Genomic DNA, 18,762 nt, shown 5'->3' with positions numbered 1-18,762 from the left:
GTGATTAAAATCGGTGTAATCAACTTATCATTATAATATCACCTCTGACCTTGGAATAACGGAGGAGTTGTTATCAACATTTTCAATTTAGTTCTCAATTATGTTTTACGTTGGTTCAAGAAGTCTTGCTGGAGAAGCATTTGATTGTGACTATTGTGATTGGGTGATTTGAAACTTTCTTATACTTTTTTTTTTTAGTTATTATTGAAACCTTTCGGAAACATTTTTAGTTGATATTATGCTATTATAACATATATTTTATATCATCACAACACCAATATTGTTTATTTACACTATGGCCTGTTCAATGAAATGTTCGAAACCTGCACTTTGTCTATATATTTACCTTACAAAACTTTTTGAACCCTTGTTTTTGGGTGGTGTGTTCTTTTTAAAATTCATGCTTTTCTGTACTAATTTTTTGCAGCACTTTATAGTTTATACAAAAGAACATTGAATAGTGTATCACAAGTCGTTGTTTTCATTTTTCGTTCATTTTTATCATTGTGGTGACTCTGTGAATATGTTTTTTAGATTGGTAAGAAAAAAAAATGATAATTTCTAATATTTTCGTTTCAACATTTCAGGGGGATTTGGAGATATGCGATCCATGCGACTTGAGCTCGAGCCCCCAAGACATGGACGACGATGGGGGCAAGGTTGTTATTGTGGGGGTGTGTGCCATGGAAAAGAAAACACAGAGCAAACCCATGAAAGAAATCCTGACAAGGCTGCAAGAGTTTGAGTACATTAAAGTTATAGTTTTCGAAGAGGAAGTTATTTTATATGTAAGTCATTGTGCATTAAAATTACAATCAATCAATCAATCAATCACTGTACTTTATTGTCTAAGAAAAAAATCTTATTGACAAAGCATATGAAAACAATACTATTACACAAAATAACATACACATATATATACATACACATATATAACATATATGCACATATATACACACACACACACACACATATATATATATATATATATATATATATATATATATATATATATACAAATATGAAATTTATTGAGTGTCTTGATATAGAAACAGAAGTCAATATCGGACATAGCACTCATGAAAGTGGCAAACCATAGACACGTGTTTCGGGCTTTTGGCCCTTCATCAGTATGGTGCAGCCAAGTGTAAGGATGGGCAACACTTGGTTACCAAAAGATAGAAATATAGAAATACAAATGCACGGAGCCACCAACAGGAGCCAACCGCACATTTGTGGTTTCAGTTGATAGATCTCGTGTTCACAAGAAAACTATCAAAGCCTGTCTTCAAAATATTCGACCAAGCTGTAATACGCTTTTAAGAGCAAAAGTTCTTTTACACGGTTACGAAATACCTTGTAGTTCACTATACTTTTCATTTCGGTAGGTAAATGGTTGAAAATTTTCCGACTCTCAAACAAAACAGAATGTTTTGTTAACGTTGTTATTGGAATAGGCAGAGGTATGTCGTGAATTTGACGGGTAAAGTAGGTATTTTCTGATCTATAGCATTGTCTTCTTTTAAATATGAGACTTACTGTTTCCAAGATAAAAATGCAGTGTACAGTCAGTAATTTATCATTGATAAATAGGGGTTTGCAATGGTCGCAATGGTCCCTAATATTGGCTTTGTAGATGAATTTCACCTTTTTTTTTGCAAAACGAAAACAGACTGTAGTAACTGTTTGCTACAAAACCCCCAGAAGGCGACATCATATCTCAAGTGACATTCGATTAAAGCGTAGTACGCAGTTTTACCAGCAGTTGCTCCCAGCTGCTCCCAGCTCTTTAGTGATAACTCTAATGGCATAACAGCTAGATGAAAGTTTTTTGTTAAGATATTTTATATGATCTTCAAATTTCAGAAAGCTATCAATCCAAATTATTTTCTATCATATGAGTTTGAAGGCAGAAATTTCCATGCACAAATTTAAATGATAGAATGTTAGTTTTGCTGAAGTTAAAACATAGCGAGTTTGAGTCACACCAATACTTAATTTTTTCTAAATCAGCTTTAATGGTACTCTTCAAGGAAACCAAATCCACAATAAAGTGGTGTCATCTGCAAATAGTGTAATTTTACCATCAATATTGATGTTAGGAAGATCATTCACATATAGGAGAAATAAGATAGGACCTAGAACAGATCCTTGAGGAACTCCACGGCATATTTTGGAGAGACTGGATGTTTTATTTCCTACCTTGACAATTTGATTTCTGTCAGAGAGAAAAGAGCTAAACCATTCGAGGGTTGGCCCTCTGAAACCATAAAGAAATAATTTCTTCAGCAATATTCTGTGATCTACACAGTCAAAGGCCTTAGAAAAATCACAGAATACTGCAGCGGCCGCCTCGCCTTGATTTAGGCCTAAATATAGCTCTTCCAAGAAGTCAAAGATAGCATCGCTAGTATTCTTACATGATTGAAAGCCAAATTGGGCATTGTTTATTATATTATGTTTTGTAAAGAAGAATATCATTCTTTTCTTGACAAGTTTCTCTATAAGGTTCGATAGAGATGGTATAAGAGAAATTGGTCGAAGGTTTGACGGCTCGTTCGCTGCACCCCCCTTGTGAATAGGAATAACTAAAGCAGTTTTCAGGACGCCAGGAAATGTTCCAGTTGTGAAAGACACATTAATTGAATCCGCCAGAATATGAAGAACCTGATCGGAAAGATTTTCAAAAAGTTTAATGGATACTTTGTCAATCCCGTGTGTTTTTTTATTTTTGATATATTTTAAAGTTTCTCTAATTTCCTCAACATTTGTATGATCTAATATGAATTCCTCGGGTATATTGATATTTTTTAGGTAATCTAAGGGGTTATTTTGTGCTGTTATAGTGGATGTAAGTTTTTCTGCTATTGTGCAATAAAAATTGTTGAGAGAATTTGGATCAATCTCCAATTGAACTGGGAGTATGTTTGTCTTTCCCCTTAGCTCATTGACTATGGCCCAGTTTTCTTTAGATTTGTTTGACGATGTAGAAATTCTTTCACAGTAATACTTTTCTTTCGCTCTTTTAATGATTAATCTGTACAGTTTGCGGTAATTATTAAAATATTGTTGGAAGACTTCACTGGAAGTATATTTTCTAATCATGGCAGATATTTTAATTCCTTTAGTGATCCAGCTCTTTTTGTTTTTTTCTTTGATTTTTTGTATAGGAAAACAATGTTCAAGCGCTTCACTTATGTTGGTGTGGAATACAGTTAGAGGGTCAAGAGAATACAAATCATTATTCCAATTCATTTTATCAGTGAAGTTTTGGTACTTGATAAAGTTGTTTCTTGTATAGCGTCTGCCATATCTCTGCCTTAACCTATTCTTATTAAAATCACAACCTAATGAAAAGTATGTGAAAATAGCTTCATGGTCAGAAAGACCTGAAGGTATATATTGAGTTTGAGTAGCTTCATCATCAAAATTCACACAAACATAGTCAATGATACTTTCGGAAAATTTTGATATTCGAGTTGGCTGCCTGACAATCATTTTTAAATTAAAAGAATTTAAGAGAGCTTTCAAGGAATCAGAAAATGAGGTTTCATCAGTGAAATTAATATTAAGATCACCTGCCAAAATAATTTTAGAATTTACAGGAATCTTAGACAGGATGTTTTCAAGGTTTATTAGAAATATATCCAGATTCGAATTTGGAGTTCTGTATATGCATAAAATGTAAAATTTATATCTTTTGCAATTTATATCTTTTACATAAAATTTGTGCCAATTAATCTCTTACGAAGGTTCGAAATTGATGAACACTTCAATCTGGCAGACCACTATTATAATCCTCATGCAGTCATTGCTCACTGTAGTTCTGGCGTTGAATCTGGCCATTATTACGCATTGTTCGAAGACGAAACAGACTGGTTTAAGTTTGACGCAAGTCACTAAGTATTCTGGCGATGTCTTGAATTTATTGGGGCCTCTGGAGACACTCTACATTTTGTTTTACGAAAGGGAGGACACTGGCAAATCAAGATCTTCAGATGATGTGGTGCAGCAGGTTTTTCCGGAAACATCGTAATGAAAAGAATTGAATTGATTTATGGAATGAAACATTCACAAATCAAGTGACATGTCACATTTTGTTACTACTTCTAATTTTATTATATGGAAATATATTGTAATTTGAAGGGTGGATAACGAAAAAATAACTATATATTCCGAATATGCCCCATGCTTGTTATTATCAACAATTTTAATAGCGGCTTCACTAAATTTACCATTCAAAAGATCGCATTACTCAATAATAATAACTTTATTTTTCGGTTGAAAAGCATAAATGTATAATTACATATAAGCAATAACTGACAAAAATGTCAAAATCAGTATAAAAATGAAATTCTAGCATTATCAACCAATGACCACTTCCTAAACCGTGAGGTAAGTGATCATTACATTTAAAAATCATGTGCCCTGAGCAAACAACATGAGACTGTAATGACTGCCTTCAGAATTTTTCCTGTCAAAATTTCTGCCTTAGTGCATAAAGATCTTGAGATTCTAGACTAGAGGGGGCATCATTTTATCAAGGACTCAATAATCAGAACAATGGTTTCAATAGACTGGTCTGTATAGAGTATTGTAGGACGTAAGAGTGCCGAAGATAGTAATGTCACATTAAGTCGATGGATATAGGCTGAGACCTCATATGCTGGACATGCCAACATTAGGGTCTCAGGCTTCTCACAGTAAGCTCTGCACCTGGTGTTCAGGTCCTCTATATCCATCACGTGACTGTGATAGACTTGTCTTGAAGGCACCATCCTAGCAGACCATATGAACCCCTCAATTTCCAATCTAACCCACTCGACCTTGGGATATCAAAGATTAGATGCTTTGATGAGCCGAGATCTTCAATGTTGGTGAAGAAGACTATTTAGTTTGTTCGTAGCAGTCGATTTCGTTGGGCTTATGTTACAAGTGTAGCCTGTTTAATTGTTATTTCCTTTCTTAATTGAATATAACTGGCCGATACTTGATGAAAATCCATATTGAAACTCATCAATACAGTTTATTGTATGATTTTCACTATAAAGGGTTTTACAATAACCGCGACACGCATGAACTGTATTGATGAGTATTACCTTTCTTTTTTTTTTAATTTTGAATTTAGGTGAACACAGAATTTGTACCGTTCTCATTGATTTTTAAAATTGTAGAAACCTGTAGAGGAGTGGCCTGTCTGTGATTGTCTCATATCATTTCATTCGAAAGGGTTTCCCTTAGACAAAGCAATTCAGTATGCCCAGCTACATAATCCGTATGTTATAAATAATCTCCATATGCAATATGATATCCAAGACAGAAGAAAAGTATATGCAACTTTAGATGCTGAGGGGATAGAAATTCCTAGATATGCTGTATTGGATAGAGACAGTTTAGATCCTAAAGGTAAGTATGCCGTGACTCGACTCTTTTCATGAGCATTTTTTTGTTCAAACATGAATTTCTGAAAGACTATAGATTCACATTTAGACACAATTTACTACCATTTGATTTTCTTGTTCACATATTTCATTATATCAGTTGTATTTACGTTTGTTAAAACAAAATATTGTGAACTTTTGTCATAATTTTTTATACTTTTATTTAGAGTGTGCAAATAATTTTAAAATTGTTGCAATACCATGTCATTTCATTTTAACTTTTTAGAACATGAACTATTTGAATGTGAAGACCATGTTGAAGTTAATGGAGTTGTTTTCAACAAACCTTTTGTTGAAAAACCTGTATCAGCTGAAGATCATAATATTTACATTTATTATCCCACTTCTGCTGGCGGCGGTAGTCAAAGGCTGTTCAGAAAGGTGAGATATTTTTTTTTTTTTGTTAATTAGAGGTAGTTATACGACCTTTAAAAACGTTATTCTTTGATTAGATTGGCAGTAGAAGCAGTGTTTATTCTCCAGAATCGAGAATCAGGAAAACTGGTAGCTTCATTTATGAAGACTTTATGCCTACTGATGGAACTGACGTTAAGGTGACTACATTAGTGTTTTTCAGAAATAATTTTTTTATACTTTCAAATCCCTTCGTTTTCAGGTTTATACTGTTGGTCCCGATTATGCCCACGCAGAAGCTAGGAAATCCCCTGCCCTCGATGGTAAAGTAGAAAGGGACAGAGAAGGTAAAGAGATCCGTTACCCAGTAATATTGAGCAATGCAGAAAAACTCATATCCCGTAAAGTCTGTTTGGCATTCAAACAGGCTGTTTGTGGTTTCGACCTACTCAGAGCTAATGGCAAATCTTTTGTCTGTGATGTTAATGGTTTTAGTTTCGTTAAGAATTCAAATAAGTACTACGATGACTGTGCAAGGATATTAGGAAATATGATTCTCAGAGAATTGGCTCCCACTCTGCATATACCGTGGTCTGTTCCTTTTCAATTAGATGATCCCCCCTTTGTTCCAACTACATTCGGAAAAATGATGGAGTTGAGGTGTGTTGTAGCTGTCATCAGACATGGGGATAGAACTCCCAAGCAGAAGATGAAAGTTGAGGTTCGACACCCTAAGTGAGTACATAAATAAGCATAGGAAGGTACATTTTAATGTAATGATAAAATAACTATGATATTAGTAAATTATTTTTTCAATCTTAGTGGAGATTGTTGACCCCTGCAGCAGAAGGCATTAGAATGCCCCTGTCGAGTGAGATGTCTATGTCTCATCCTAAAGGCCCCCACAGACGTACTTTTTTGACATAATTACCCGGCGTGCAGAACTGTTCGGGCAATCACCTACCTTGCTGGCGCTCACACAATGCTCGGGTCAGTTTTCCTTCAGTATTGTCATTGTCATGGAGATGACAGTAGCGTTAGCTGCAGTTTTAGCAATAAAAGTTAAATATGCTAAGAAAAACACTCTAAATGGGCAAAAGAGTGGTTTCTAAAAAGGAAACAATTTACTCATGTTAATTTATTGGAAGAATTGCGTTTAGAACCAGTTGATTGGTTTAATTATCTGAGAATGTATGAAGACACGTACCTAGAACTACTTAGGTTAGTAACGCCTTTAACCAAGAAAGAGGACACTCTCATGAGATAAAGTATAACCCCCCATGAACGTGGGACAGCAACTTTGAGATTTATCGCTACCGGAAGAAGCTACGAAGATTTGAAATTTTCATTTTCACCAATTCTATTGTTGCCGATGAATCAATTTCCGTTAGCTTGGTTAACATCTCCTCGTACGCCTTATTCTTTTTATCTCTATCAGCATACTCGCTCGATTTGAGTTTCCAGAGACATGGAAAGGTTGTGAACATTTCAATAAATTGCGTCATGAAGTGTTTACTGCATTGCCTCAAGTCACTCATTTTATTTACACTGAATACGCACACTACTGATATGCAAAATCTACTTCGTGACTAATAGTCTCCCTAGCACATACGAGCCGACTTGAACAGATAATTTAGAACGCCGGCAATCATGACGGTTTTTTGTCACACACCGACCGGATTACTCGAACAGTTTTGCGCGTCGGGGCCTTGAGGCGTGTGTATCTGTGCCGAAAGGATGTATGACTCTGAGCCACTTCAGTGTCACTAGCGCCTTGTCGTGGTAATGCGGGGTTATGCTGTGATGGTACATGTTTTCCTAGCTAGTCGTGGGATCCTTTATGGACCATGAAGTAACCAAAGAATTTGACTATGATTCTACAGCTAAACCATCCCAACTGTACTCCTTGTAACATCGTATCAAGAACTTCTCAGTTCCCCAACTCTAGATCCTAGGTGGTGCTAGGCTAGGTGGTATAGCCAGGAGGCGATTTATCACCTTGTCAAGAGTAGGCTACCTTATGAATCTTCGTTGCACCAAATTCTTGAGCAGCAAAAGTGAAATCTACATCAGGGGAGTAGAGACAAACTCCTCCTGAACAGGTCAGCAAACGCTTATGCTCAAACAGTGATTCACGCCAAACCAAAGACAGAAATGCCCCACAAGCCTAAATATAGTGTATCATCATGTGTAGCTGAATTACAGATACCCACATGAGATAAGGTTGCAGTTGTCAATAAGGTGGGAATCTTGAACCTTGAAAATCCAATCCCAATATTGACCATCAACTGAGTCTCTTTGGGAACGATTCCTGAACTGCATGTTCTGACCTGGATGGCTACCCACAACGGTTCAGGAGAGCATCTCCTGACTGTTGGGTGTAGTTATGACTCTGTAGCCATGGGAGAGTGTGTCTCTGAAATGTGTCACAGCAGACACATACTTGTGTTCTTACCTAACTGACGAAGGTAGTCATAGAGTTACCGCCGGTAGGGTCCACACTGGATCAAAATAAATTACTATTGCCTGACAATTTTGGAGTTGATTATTCTTCACAAGGGAATTTCAGGCACTGGTAGCAGAGCACATACTGTGTGTCTTCCTTCGCGCAGACCAGATCAGGTTTGTGACCTGAAAGATCACGCACCAGATAATGTAATGGGCTTCGTTAAGAAGCTGGACTTATTTGGTTGAGTTGAATAAGAGTGAGCAACAGTAAACTCTCGCAGGATAGAATTTTTTATGGTAGGGCATTGGTATTTTAAGATAGATACAATGTCTCCTCTAGATACAACCCTGAATTCTTTAACATTTCTGTTAAAAATAAGTTCAGAGTCCACTAGATCGCCAAAAAAATTTTAAAAAAATTTGAAATTATTCTTGTTTTAAACATGAAATTAGTTTCACATTGCAACTGAAAAATCTATATATAGAGTATTTCATTAAGCTCTCCTTATCTTCAAATTCAAATAAAACTGTGTGTGACATATCATCAAAATTTTTTATTCGTTTGAAAGACCTATTGATGCCATTATGTGTGAAATATAACATCGATCAAAAGTCCGCCATGGCTTCTCTGGGTGGAGGCTGAATTTAACCGATGGTTTGGGTTATGTTGGCTTTGAGGGCCACTGTGATTTGTGGCTTATTCGCTTAGGAAAATCCCACAAGAAAAAGTCTGATAGAGTCAAATCGCGCGATCTCGGTGGCCAGTTCACATCACCTCCACGTGAAATGACCATGCCCTCACATCGCTCATGCAGAATAACCAATGTGGCATGAGCTGTGTGGCACGTAGCGCCGTCCTGTTGAAACCACAAATCGTTGGTATCCAGATCATCCAATTCAGGCCAAAGGAAGTTGGTTTAACAACCTATAGTACTCGCTGTTGACAGAGATGGCCTGGCCAACGTCATTCTCAAAGAAGTATGGACCGATGACATCGCCAGTCCGAAATCCACACCAAACAATCTATATAAGTATAGATTGTGACAATACGTACAAACGTTCTCAATGAGAAGGATTGGAGAGCCACACAGCATGAGCTGTGTGGCATGTATCGCCGTCCAGTTGAAACCAGATGTCGTCCAAGTCAGGCCAAATGATGTTGGTAGTCATCGACCTATGGTGCTCGCCGTTTACAGAGATGGCCTGGCCAACGTCGTTCTTAAAGAAATATGGACCGATGACGCCGCCAGCCCCAAATCCACACCAAACAGTGACTTTTTTGAGATGTATGGACGCTCTTGGATCTCGTGTGGATTGGTATCTTCCCAAAATTGACAATTTCGTTCGTTCATGTACCCATTCATCCAAAAATGGGCCCCATCGCTGAAGATGATTTTTCAATGAAAATTAGGGTCAGTTTCCAACTGCTCCAGAGCCCATTCAGCGAATACACGTCGTTGTCTGTGGTCGTTTACTTTCAGTTCCTGGGTCAGTTGAATTTTGTAGGGGTGCAGGCCAAAGTCACGACACAAAATTCGACAAGTTGTGGTCTGCAAAAGGCCGAGTTCTTGTGAGCGACGCAAAATCGACTGCCTCGGATTCTCCTGCACACTCTCGCAGACAGCGGCGATGTTTTCGGCGGATCTTGCGTTTCGTCGGCGTACGGGTAATTAGATGACCATTATCAATTGTCAAAGTTCAGAAGTCCCTATTGGAAGATCCTATAATAATATCTTCATTCGTCTTGAGAAACACAAGGTTTATAGACATGTCAAAACAAATGGTGCAATTAAAATCAGGCTATATACGTCTTAAGATTCAACATTCAATGGAGGTCATGAATTGAGAAAAAAAATACGAAGACATACTCATTAAAACAAATCAACATACTCATTAAAACAAATTACATTACATGATTGAATTTGAGAATTAGATGGTAATCATAAGGTTGAAAAAATTATATCGAGATCATCTAGAATATCTTGATCATTTAAGAAGTTCAGTACAAACATTTGATTTAAATTACAATACAAATACATATTAGTCAACTGGGAACATATCTATTATTTAGGTGTCCACATTGAAGGCATCTCTATTCAATTGGACACTTCCATAAAATTCATTGATATCATACAGAGGATTTTCAGTCAAGAAAAACTTCAAAAAGTACTTAAATCTATTGAATGACAAATTGCGAAAGTCTAGTGGCAGAGTATTGTATAGCTTAAGGCCAATATTGTCAGTCCTTTTCAGTTTATTTGCTTGCATGACGGGTCTGATTTATTTCTAGTATCATGATGGTGTATGTCTGCACGATAGGTATAATTATTTATATTTAGTCGGATATGTAGTAGGTTTTCATAAACAATGACTGTGTCACAGTCACCACAAGGGTGTTCATACTGACAATACACTAGTATGAACAAGCCTGAAGTATTGACCAATTCCATCACATATTGGAAACTCTAAAGCTCTGAGAATGTGAGGTTTTGAACCCATTTTCATTCTCTTAGTAAGTTATATTGTGTTTTTATAATGAAATATCCAAAATATTTTTTGTGGCATTGTGCATTTAGACTGAGTTACCAAATTACTGAAAATTTTAGTCACTATCAAATTGCGTTTTCATTGCACAAATCATAAAACTTTTTAAAACAAATATAAATTCAAAAAAGTTGCACAAAACACGAAGATAATTGAGAAGTTGTTTCCCGTTGTTTAAATAGCCTGAGATAGAAATGTAGAGAGTTGAAATTTAATTCTATCAATTTTTCCTCCAGATTTTTCGAAATATTTGAGAAATATGATGGTTATAAACACGGACACGTTAAATTGAAAAGACCAAAACAACTTCAAGAAATATTAGATACAGCTAGATCACTTCTAGCTGAAATTCAACAGCACGAGGCTGATCCGGAAATCGAAGAGAAACAAGGAAAATTAGAACAATTGAAAGGGGTTTTGGAAATGTAAGTTGTGTGGAATCTTTTTGAAGTTTTCATTGAACAAGTTTTTGATGTAGGTATGGACATTTCTCGGGAATCAATAGGAAAGTTCAGATGAAATATCAACCCAAAGGAAGACCTAGAGGCTCAAGTTCTGATGATGGTAAGTGGCGATTTTACTTTCTCACTATTGTTATTTCTTTGAAGGGTTCAACTCTCTAGATGCATCTATTAAATCTTTTCCGGATGTTGATGTCTTCAAAACAGATTGAAAGTATTGCTTTATAAAAATTAAGACATTTTCATTTCAATAATTCCATTCGACTAAAAATAATTTTTGGACTAACTATATCCTATATTTGAAATTCAAACCTGATGTTATCGAGCCCATCTGTTATACAATACCTGCACTTGGCGTAGATGTCATTAGTGGTACTAGGCTGAATCACAAAAGTATCGTAGGACTCAACTGTGCTCAAAGAACAAACCTGACAAAAGACACCATCTATGAGACAGACAGATGACTCAAACCATGAATGTCAACTATGAACAAAGTTCTAAAAGAGATTCCAAATAGTAATAAAAGTTATTTGTTGGAAATTACCAAAAGGTCAGCTAGAGTAATGCCAATGATCATTATTTGACATTCATGGCGAATTTAGTCTTCTACTATTGTAACCTTTTTCTGAAAGGTTTTATATTTGTGGTCCGATGTAAGTGTTCATTTAAAGGATTACGTAGACGGTTTCTCATTTTTATAATACTCATCAGTGTGGATGTTTCCGCAACTTGTAGGTTGTTCAATGCTGATTTCAGGCAACCCAAATAGATAATGTGGACATGTGGGCGTATTATACTAAAGGCAATTCTACATTTATTATGAATACACTGACCCATTAATTGGTGAAAATTAATAACACTACCCATGATAATAATTATCATGTATAGTCCAAATTTATTGAAAGATTTAGCAGTATTCATTTTCTTGAAAAATTTCCTATAATTGAATAGAACTGGCCGATACGTGATTAAAATCCATATTAAAACTAATTAGCACAGTTTATTGTATGATTTTCACTATAAGAGGTTTTACAAAAACCGCGACACATGTTTTGCTTCCTCGAGCGTAAACTAAAAGTTACTTCTAAATTACAACCATTTTATACTCTAACCGAGTACCTACTCGTCTACCTAATAATGAATCTACCTGTAAAGATCAGCATACATTTTTCGAAAATACCATAAATGCACTTAACTATTTTTACCTGGAAATGAACAGATTCAATAATGGCGAATTATTCAATTCAGTTTGATCGTTCATGAGATATTGGGAGTTTTTTTAATTTGTTTATTTCCATATTCTCCAACAGGTTAAGTTTCAAACGTTTCTTCTGGAAATAGAGGGGCTTGTATTCATGGTTGAACTCATGCCCCTCTGTGATTAAATGAGTAGCATATGTGGAATTTATTTTCCCATTCTGGAGACTATTTTTGTGTTCCTTTATGCGGGCTTTGAACATTTTTCCAGTTTAACATACATAAAACATCGGACATGACCCACATGATAATTTATACACTCCCGATTTTTCTGAAACTGAACAGTTATCTGTTCTTAATGTGCATGACTTAGTTGTTGTTGGTTTTGAAAGCAATATTTACCCCTTTGTTTTGCAGAAAATTTGAAATATTCATAGTGGATTGGTCTAACTAGGTTAAGGTTCTATAACTTTTATCCTCATCTCTTCGATTGGGTAAACTTCCTTCAAAGCTTGGTTGTATAACTTTTTTGATAATAGAAAATGTATTAGACTGCTATTGTAATCACTGTTGACGGCTATTTGTTTTATTATGTTCAGTTCTTTATTGAAATTCGCATCTGACAAGGGAACATTTATCAGTCTGTGGATCATACTGTTGAATGCTGCTACTTTGTGCTGATATGGGGAAGGGGGAAGAATTAATGCAAATCAAGAACTTAGTCAATTGTCTGTTTGTTCAAATCAAATCAAGATATGCTTTATTACCCAAGATCTGGACATCTAATTGGTAAAGTCTAGTAAATGAAAACGTTTATCTGGAACATTAAATTAACAAATATAAGCAAATATAAATTATTTATTGAAATTCGCCTCTGAGCTGAGTATAATAAAACAAATAGCAGTCAGCAATGATTATGTTAGCAGTCTTATAAAATTTTTTATTACCAAAAAAGTTATACAGCCAAGCTTTGAAGGAAGTTTACCCAAATCGAAGAGAAGAGGATAAAAGTTATAGAACCTTAACCTACTTAGGCCAACCCACTACAAATATTTCAGATATTCTGCACAGCAGAAGTGTAAATACTGCTTTCAAAACCAACAACAACTTAGGCATGCACATTAAGAATAACAAAGATAAATGTTCAGTTTCAGAAAAATCGGAAGTGTATAAATTATCATGTGGGTCATGTCCGATGTTTTATATGGGTCAAACTGGAAGATCGTTCAAAACCCGCATAAAGGAACACAAAAATAGTTTCCAGAATGGAAAAATAAATTCCACATATGCCAGTCATTTAATCTCAAAGGAACATGAGTTCAACGGTGAATACAAGCACCTCCATTTCCAGAAGGAAGGTTTGAAACTTAACCTGTTTGACAGTATGGAAATTAACAAATTCAAAAACTCTCAATATCTCATGAATGATCAAACTGAATTGAATAATACGCCAATTATTGAATCTGTTCATGTCCTACAAGAATATTTTGACGATGCCCTGTAATTTAGAATGTGATGAAACTGCGATTGTACTGTGTTTGAAACATATTTTTTTATTCGTTGTCCTACTTCTTGTCATGTAACCTCTGCATATGTATGTATATATACTTGATATTTTATTTTAATCATTTATATTTTATGCACTTATACTTTACATCTTATACTTCATGTTTATATTGATATTCATTTATGAAATTGTGTTTGTAACAAGAATTTTATTCTTAAACAATAAACTAATTACCATACTTTCAAAAAATGTATTCATATAGTTATTGAATTCATACCTGACCTTTTCAGGTAGATTCATTCATTAGAAAGTAGGCATATGAGTAGAACATGGATAATTCCTAGACAACCTAACACTGGCATTGGCGAAACTCATTAAAAAAAAAGACCTGACCATGATGGAAAACTACCTAAAAGTCAATTTTAATAATTATTTTGTTTAGGTGGAATGAATGTAAAGTAATGACTTTTCTTGTGTTTCAGATATAATACTTTTGACACTTGTAAATCTAAATTCACTTCTAAATTTATATTGTTTTATTACTTTACCAAAGTTTTGGAATATGTGATGTCAAAACGATCATGTGACAAATAAATATTGGCCTACTGAATCAAGGTTCAGAATGGAAATTAAAAATACATTATTTTTAAAGTATAAGTTGTTCAAAAGATTCTGTTGATAACTGTCCGACCCACCTAGGAAGCTTCATTGTCTGAGAGAAGAGAGTGACATCTTTCATATGAAAGAAATACTACCTTTGATTATTTGCCTTGAAGGATATTTTGATACATTTATACCTTTTGAGTTTGAATGTAATGAAATTTAGTTAACGACGATGGAAATTCTGTGAAATTTGTTTTGTTTTAGTAGATAAGCCAGCCGAACCTTCTTTGGTGCTGATTTTGAAGTGGGGAGGGGAACTAACGCCTGCCGGCAGAATTCAGGCTGAAGAGTTGGGAAGGATATTCCGCTGCATGTACCCTGGCGGACAAGGTAGACATCTGGCCGGTTGGTATTGTGCTTCTTAAGCCCTTATTGGTTCGAGCACTGTATTTTTCATTTTGCTGATTGATGTTAGTTGTAGATTGTAGTTAGTTTGGCACATGTGGATAAAAGGATTGTCAGTTCATTTGAGAAATGTTATTTAGAAATGAAACGATTCATTCATTACTCGTTCTGCAAGCAAATGTCTTGTTGTGTTTGTTTCTAACCAACCGGTATCCGTTTACTAATATGTTTGTTATAATTTATATTGTTATTCACCACCCTGCACCCTCAAATGGTTTTTCTTCAGGTGAATACGCAGGAGCCCAAGGTTTAGGACTTCTGAGGTTACATTCGACGTTTCGCCATGACTTGAAAATATATGCTTCTGATGAAGGGCGAGTACAAATGACAGCAGCGGCTTTTGCCAAAGGTCTTCTCGCTTTAGAAGGCGAGTTGACTCCTATTTTAGTACAGATGGTTAAAAGTGCAAACACCAACGGACTTCTGGATAATGACTGTGATAGTAGCAAGTATCAAAATATGTAAGTGAATAATTTCTTGCAATCTACCGAGATACAACAATAGAATATGTTACCAAACCATTTAATGGTAATTCAATTTTTGCCAGCTCATACCTAGGAAATAAGAGTGCTCAACAGATTCAGAAAGGTAGTTGAAATGTTACTTGTTGACTGGGCCTATTATATAGTTCAGGAGTATCTGAATGATTATTTTGTATTTTGAAAATTGGTCTATTCTAAGAAACCCACATTTATTGGTTTTGTCTTTGAGACTTTGTCTATAAGAAGCGTTTATCTTTTGACAATGAAGTATATTTGATTGACAACTCCATCAGAACATGGTTTTATGAGTCAAAGTTCTACGGAATCTAATCTCATTACCCAAATTTCTCCAATACTCTTAATTCAGGAGGTCAGATAGATGTAATCTGTGTTGATTCATCAAAGGCTTTTGATAGGATAGATCATGGAATTTTCCTGGAAAAGCTGAGCCGTTTTGGTTCATGTAGAGTCGCTTAAGGATCCAATCTAGGGCCTTAGTGAGTTTTTGAATGATTTCGTTAATGATTTATGTACTAGAAGGTTACAATATATAATATTCTTTATTACATATAAACAATTATATATACAACAATGGTACATACAAACATTGAAAGAAAAGACGTCCAAAATAAAAAACAATTGTTTTAGTGATTCACTTCCAAATATTCTTTTGAATCATACGGTTCCAGATAGATAGATAGATAGATCTTTATTTCAAAATAGGTAACCCTAATATTCAACAGAACATTGCTCTGCCAGGCCTCCTGTGTTTCATTTTCTAAAAAAAATCTCCACCTAGTTGGTTCAGAAAATCTTTGTGTTTTGCGAAATGAAATCTTCTAATACCTACTCCGCTTGGCCAGAAGTCCGGTTTGTACATTTCATCCTTTTTCGATAGTGGTGCTGTCACTACATATCTTCGTAGTCGATCTTCTGTGGTTGAAATCTCTTTCACATTTACTTCATTATTATAACCTGGTTTATTGGTAATATAGTCTTTTATCTTTTCTTCTGTTGCAGCCCTCTTCACTCTGTATAAATAAAGCCATACTTTTCGCTCTGGTCCTGAGAACTCGGAAATATCATCGCTAGGACCTGTGCCAATATTCTTTTTGTATACTCCATTTTGTTTGTTTTGTTTTCGATATTTGACTTCCACAAAATTATCATTGTTGTCGTTTGGATTATAATAGGTTATGGGTCCACTGATTGGATTGTTATTGTTTACACTTATTTTGGCGGCAATATGTCCATAGGTTGGCTTTCGTGGTATTTTTTAGGTGCGTTATCTGCTCGCGAGGTACTAAATCACTTCGTGGGACATTAGGACTTTGCATTGATGTTGAGTTTATTTTATTCCAGCTTTCTGTATCTGGGTTAATTTCATGTGACGTTCCTTGTCTGGCATGCCAATTGTTTATGTTTACGTTTTTTGCGCATTTATTACTCTCCTCTGGTTTATGATTTCTTCTATTATTCTTTTCATATATCGCCATTTATCTGGCAATAAATTGTTATTGATGTTCAATATATTGTTTTTGTCTCTTGTTTCTTCTAGTAATTCTTTCAAATACCTGATTTCTAGCGGCAGCATTTCTTTTTCACTCTCGTTGCTTCACTTTTGATTTTGTATGTTCTCGGTTTTTTCACAACATATCACTTTGTTTTCCGATAATACCTTCAATTGTTGGTTCCTTTTCGCACAACTTTTATGATAAATCGGAAAACAGTTTATACAAACTTTTACTCCACTTTTTTTGTTCTCACAGCACTTCATAAAGTGTTCAATCTCCGCTTTTTCAGAGCTGTCCGACTATACATCTTCATTGTCAGCCATTTTGTTTCTATCAATATGCAGATGATTTAAAACTTTAACTACCAATATCACCCTTAACCGATTTTGCTCAACTTCAAAGTAACCTGAATGTGTTACAAAGTTGGCGCTTGGCAAATGATGTATCACTGTATGTATCTAAATGTCAAACTGTAACAAATTCAAAGAAAACATATTCTTTGAATTTTCATATAATCTGAATTGAACTGCCGTATTACGCGACACTTCCATAAAAGATCTGGGGGTCGTCTTTGAATCTGAACTTCACATTGATCTTGAGCTTTCAGAGGCATCCAGGATGTATGGTTTTATAGTGCACAATTGCAGAAATTTTACCAACATTGTTGTCTTCAAGACTATATCTTAGGTCAAAGTCCTCACTATGCTTCATACACTGAGATAGGATCGAAAACATGCAGAAAAAGTTCCTCAGATATTTGGCTTTCAAAGTTGAGGACATATATCCACAGTGGGGAACAGATTATCAGTTGATAATGGACAGATTCAATGTTGAAAGCTTGGAGTTTAGAAAATACTTATCGTCTGTTTCATACCTCCATAAACTGGTTCATAAATTGACTGTCCTGATCTACGAGGCCAACTAAATTTCAAGGTGCAGCAATTCGCGGGCAGAAACTAACTTTCTATAATTCCTGACCATGAACCAACGTTCTTATAAAATCACCAATCAACACAATCTGTAACTCTTGTAATGCAAAATCTGTAATATTTCAGTTATTTGTCTTCCACTGTACTTGTAGTTATATATTTTTGAAGTAGCATTATTTTTCTTTTCCTTCAACATTTGTTATTCAAATATTTCTCTGTAATGGGATTGTACCATCTGTCGGGCAATAAATGCTATTATTTTTGTTATTATATTTTCCCCAAAAGGTAAGCTAGTCAGGCACTGTCCACTTGGCTCCGACACAGTCTGGAGGGCGCACCAAATATCACTCTCCACCACCGTGGGGTAAGTGATCATTGGGCACGAGAATATTGTGCCCTAGGCAGTAGCAATGAGTCAAGAATGACAGTCTTTTGCATTTGTCCACCCAAGATTTCTGCCTTCGTGCGGCAATCTGACATGTTCTTGAGATTGGAGGTAGCATCATTTCATTATTATTATAAAAAAAAATCTGTTTTAAAATCTGTTTTTCCGTTAACCAGCTGTCGCACCCCTACGAACGACAACCCTTAGAAGTCGAAACTTGTGCGAGCTAAGGGTTAACGAGGTCTTACCTTTTAACGTGTGATTCCTAACACGGGTTGGACGATAGCAAGTGAAAATCGATCTTTCAGCCTGGGGCTTGAACCACCGACCAACACGGCGATCAATTCGAGTGAGTGAACAAAGAACCCATGTCGAACCGATCGGCTACCGACCAACTTGAAGACTAGGCAGATTGAAGCCTTTGTGTAGCCA

At 35.5% G+C, this 18,762-nt stretch overlaps 1 protein-coding gene across 15 annotated transcripts in view; it reads left to right on the top strand.

Moving 5' to 3' along the window:
* l(1)G0196 (inositol hexakisphosphate and diphosphoinositol-pentakisphosphate kinase) overlaps nucleotides 1-18,762 on the top strand; it is a 79,593-nt gene that overhangs the window by 20,440 nt on the left and 40,391 nt on the right. For 11 of the 15 annotated variants that reach the window (XM_074179810.1, XM_074179805.1, XM_074179804.1 and 8 more), the window contains 9 exons: nucleotides 588-788; nucleotides 5,175-5,406; nucleotides 5,668-5,822; nucleotides 5,894-5,995; nucleotides 6,058-6,530; nucleotides 11,024-11,212; nucleotides 11,266-11,351; nucleotides 14,820-14,960; nucleotides 15,247-15,481. In XM_074179810.1, the coding sequence (XP_074035911.1) occupies nucleotides 639-788; nucleotides 5,175-5,406; nucleotides 5,668-5,822; nucleotides 5,894-5,995; nucleotides 6,058-6,530; nucleotides 11,024-11,212; nucleotides 11,266-11,351; nucleotides 14,820-14,960; nucleotides 15,247-15,481 (1,763 nt within the window). In that variant the 5' untranslated portion in view covers nucleotides 588-638. Of the gene's footprint in view, nucleotides 1-12; nucleotides 164-587; nucleotides 789-5,174; nucleotides 5,407-5,667; nucleotides 5,823-5,893; nucleotides 5,996-6,057; nucleotides 6,531-11,023; nucleotides 11,213-11,265; nucleotides 11,352-14,819; nucleotides 14,961-15,246; nucleotides 15,482-18,762 lie in introns of those variants that run through there. The other 4 variants (XM_074179807.1, XM_074179802.1, XM_074179803.1 and 1 more) reach the window with 4 other exon arrangements.

Source organism: Leptinotarsa decemlineata, unplaced genomic scaffold (genome assembly GCF_025532065.1).
Source record: "Leptinotarsa decemlineata unplaced genomic scaffold, Ldec_3_MD MMD2_tig00026282_RagTag_RagTag, whole genome shotgun sequence".
NCBI lineage: Eukaryota > Metazoa > Arthropoda > Insecta > Coleoptera > Chrysomelidae > Leptinotarsa > Leptinotarsa decemlineata.
The sequence above is the reverse complement of the archived record's forward strand: the minus strand, read 5'-3'. Positions and strand labels throughout refer to the sequence as shown.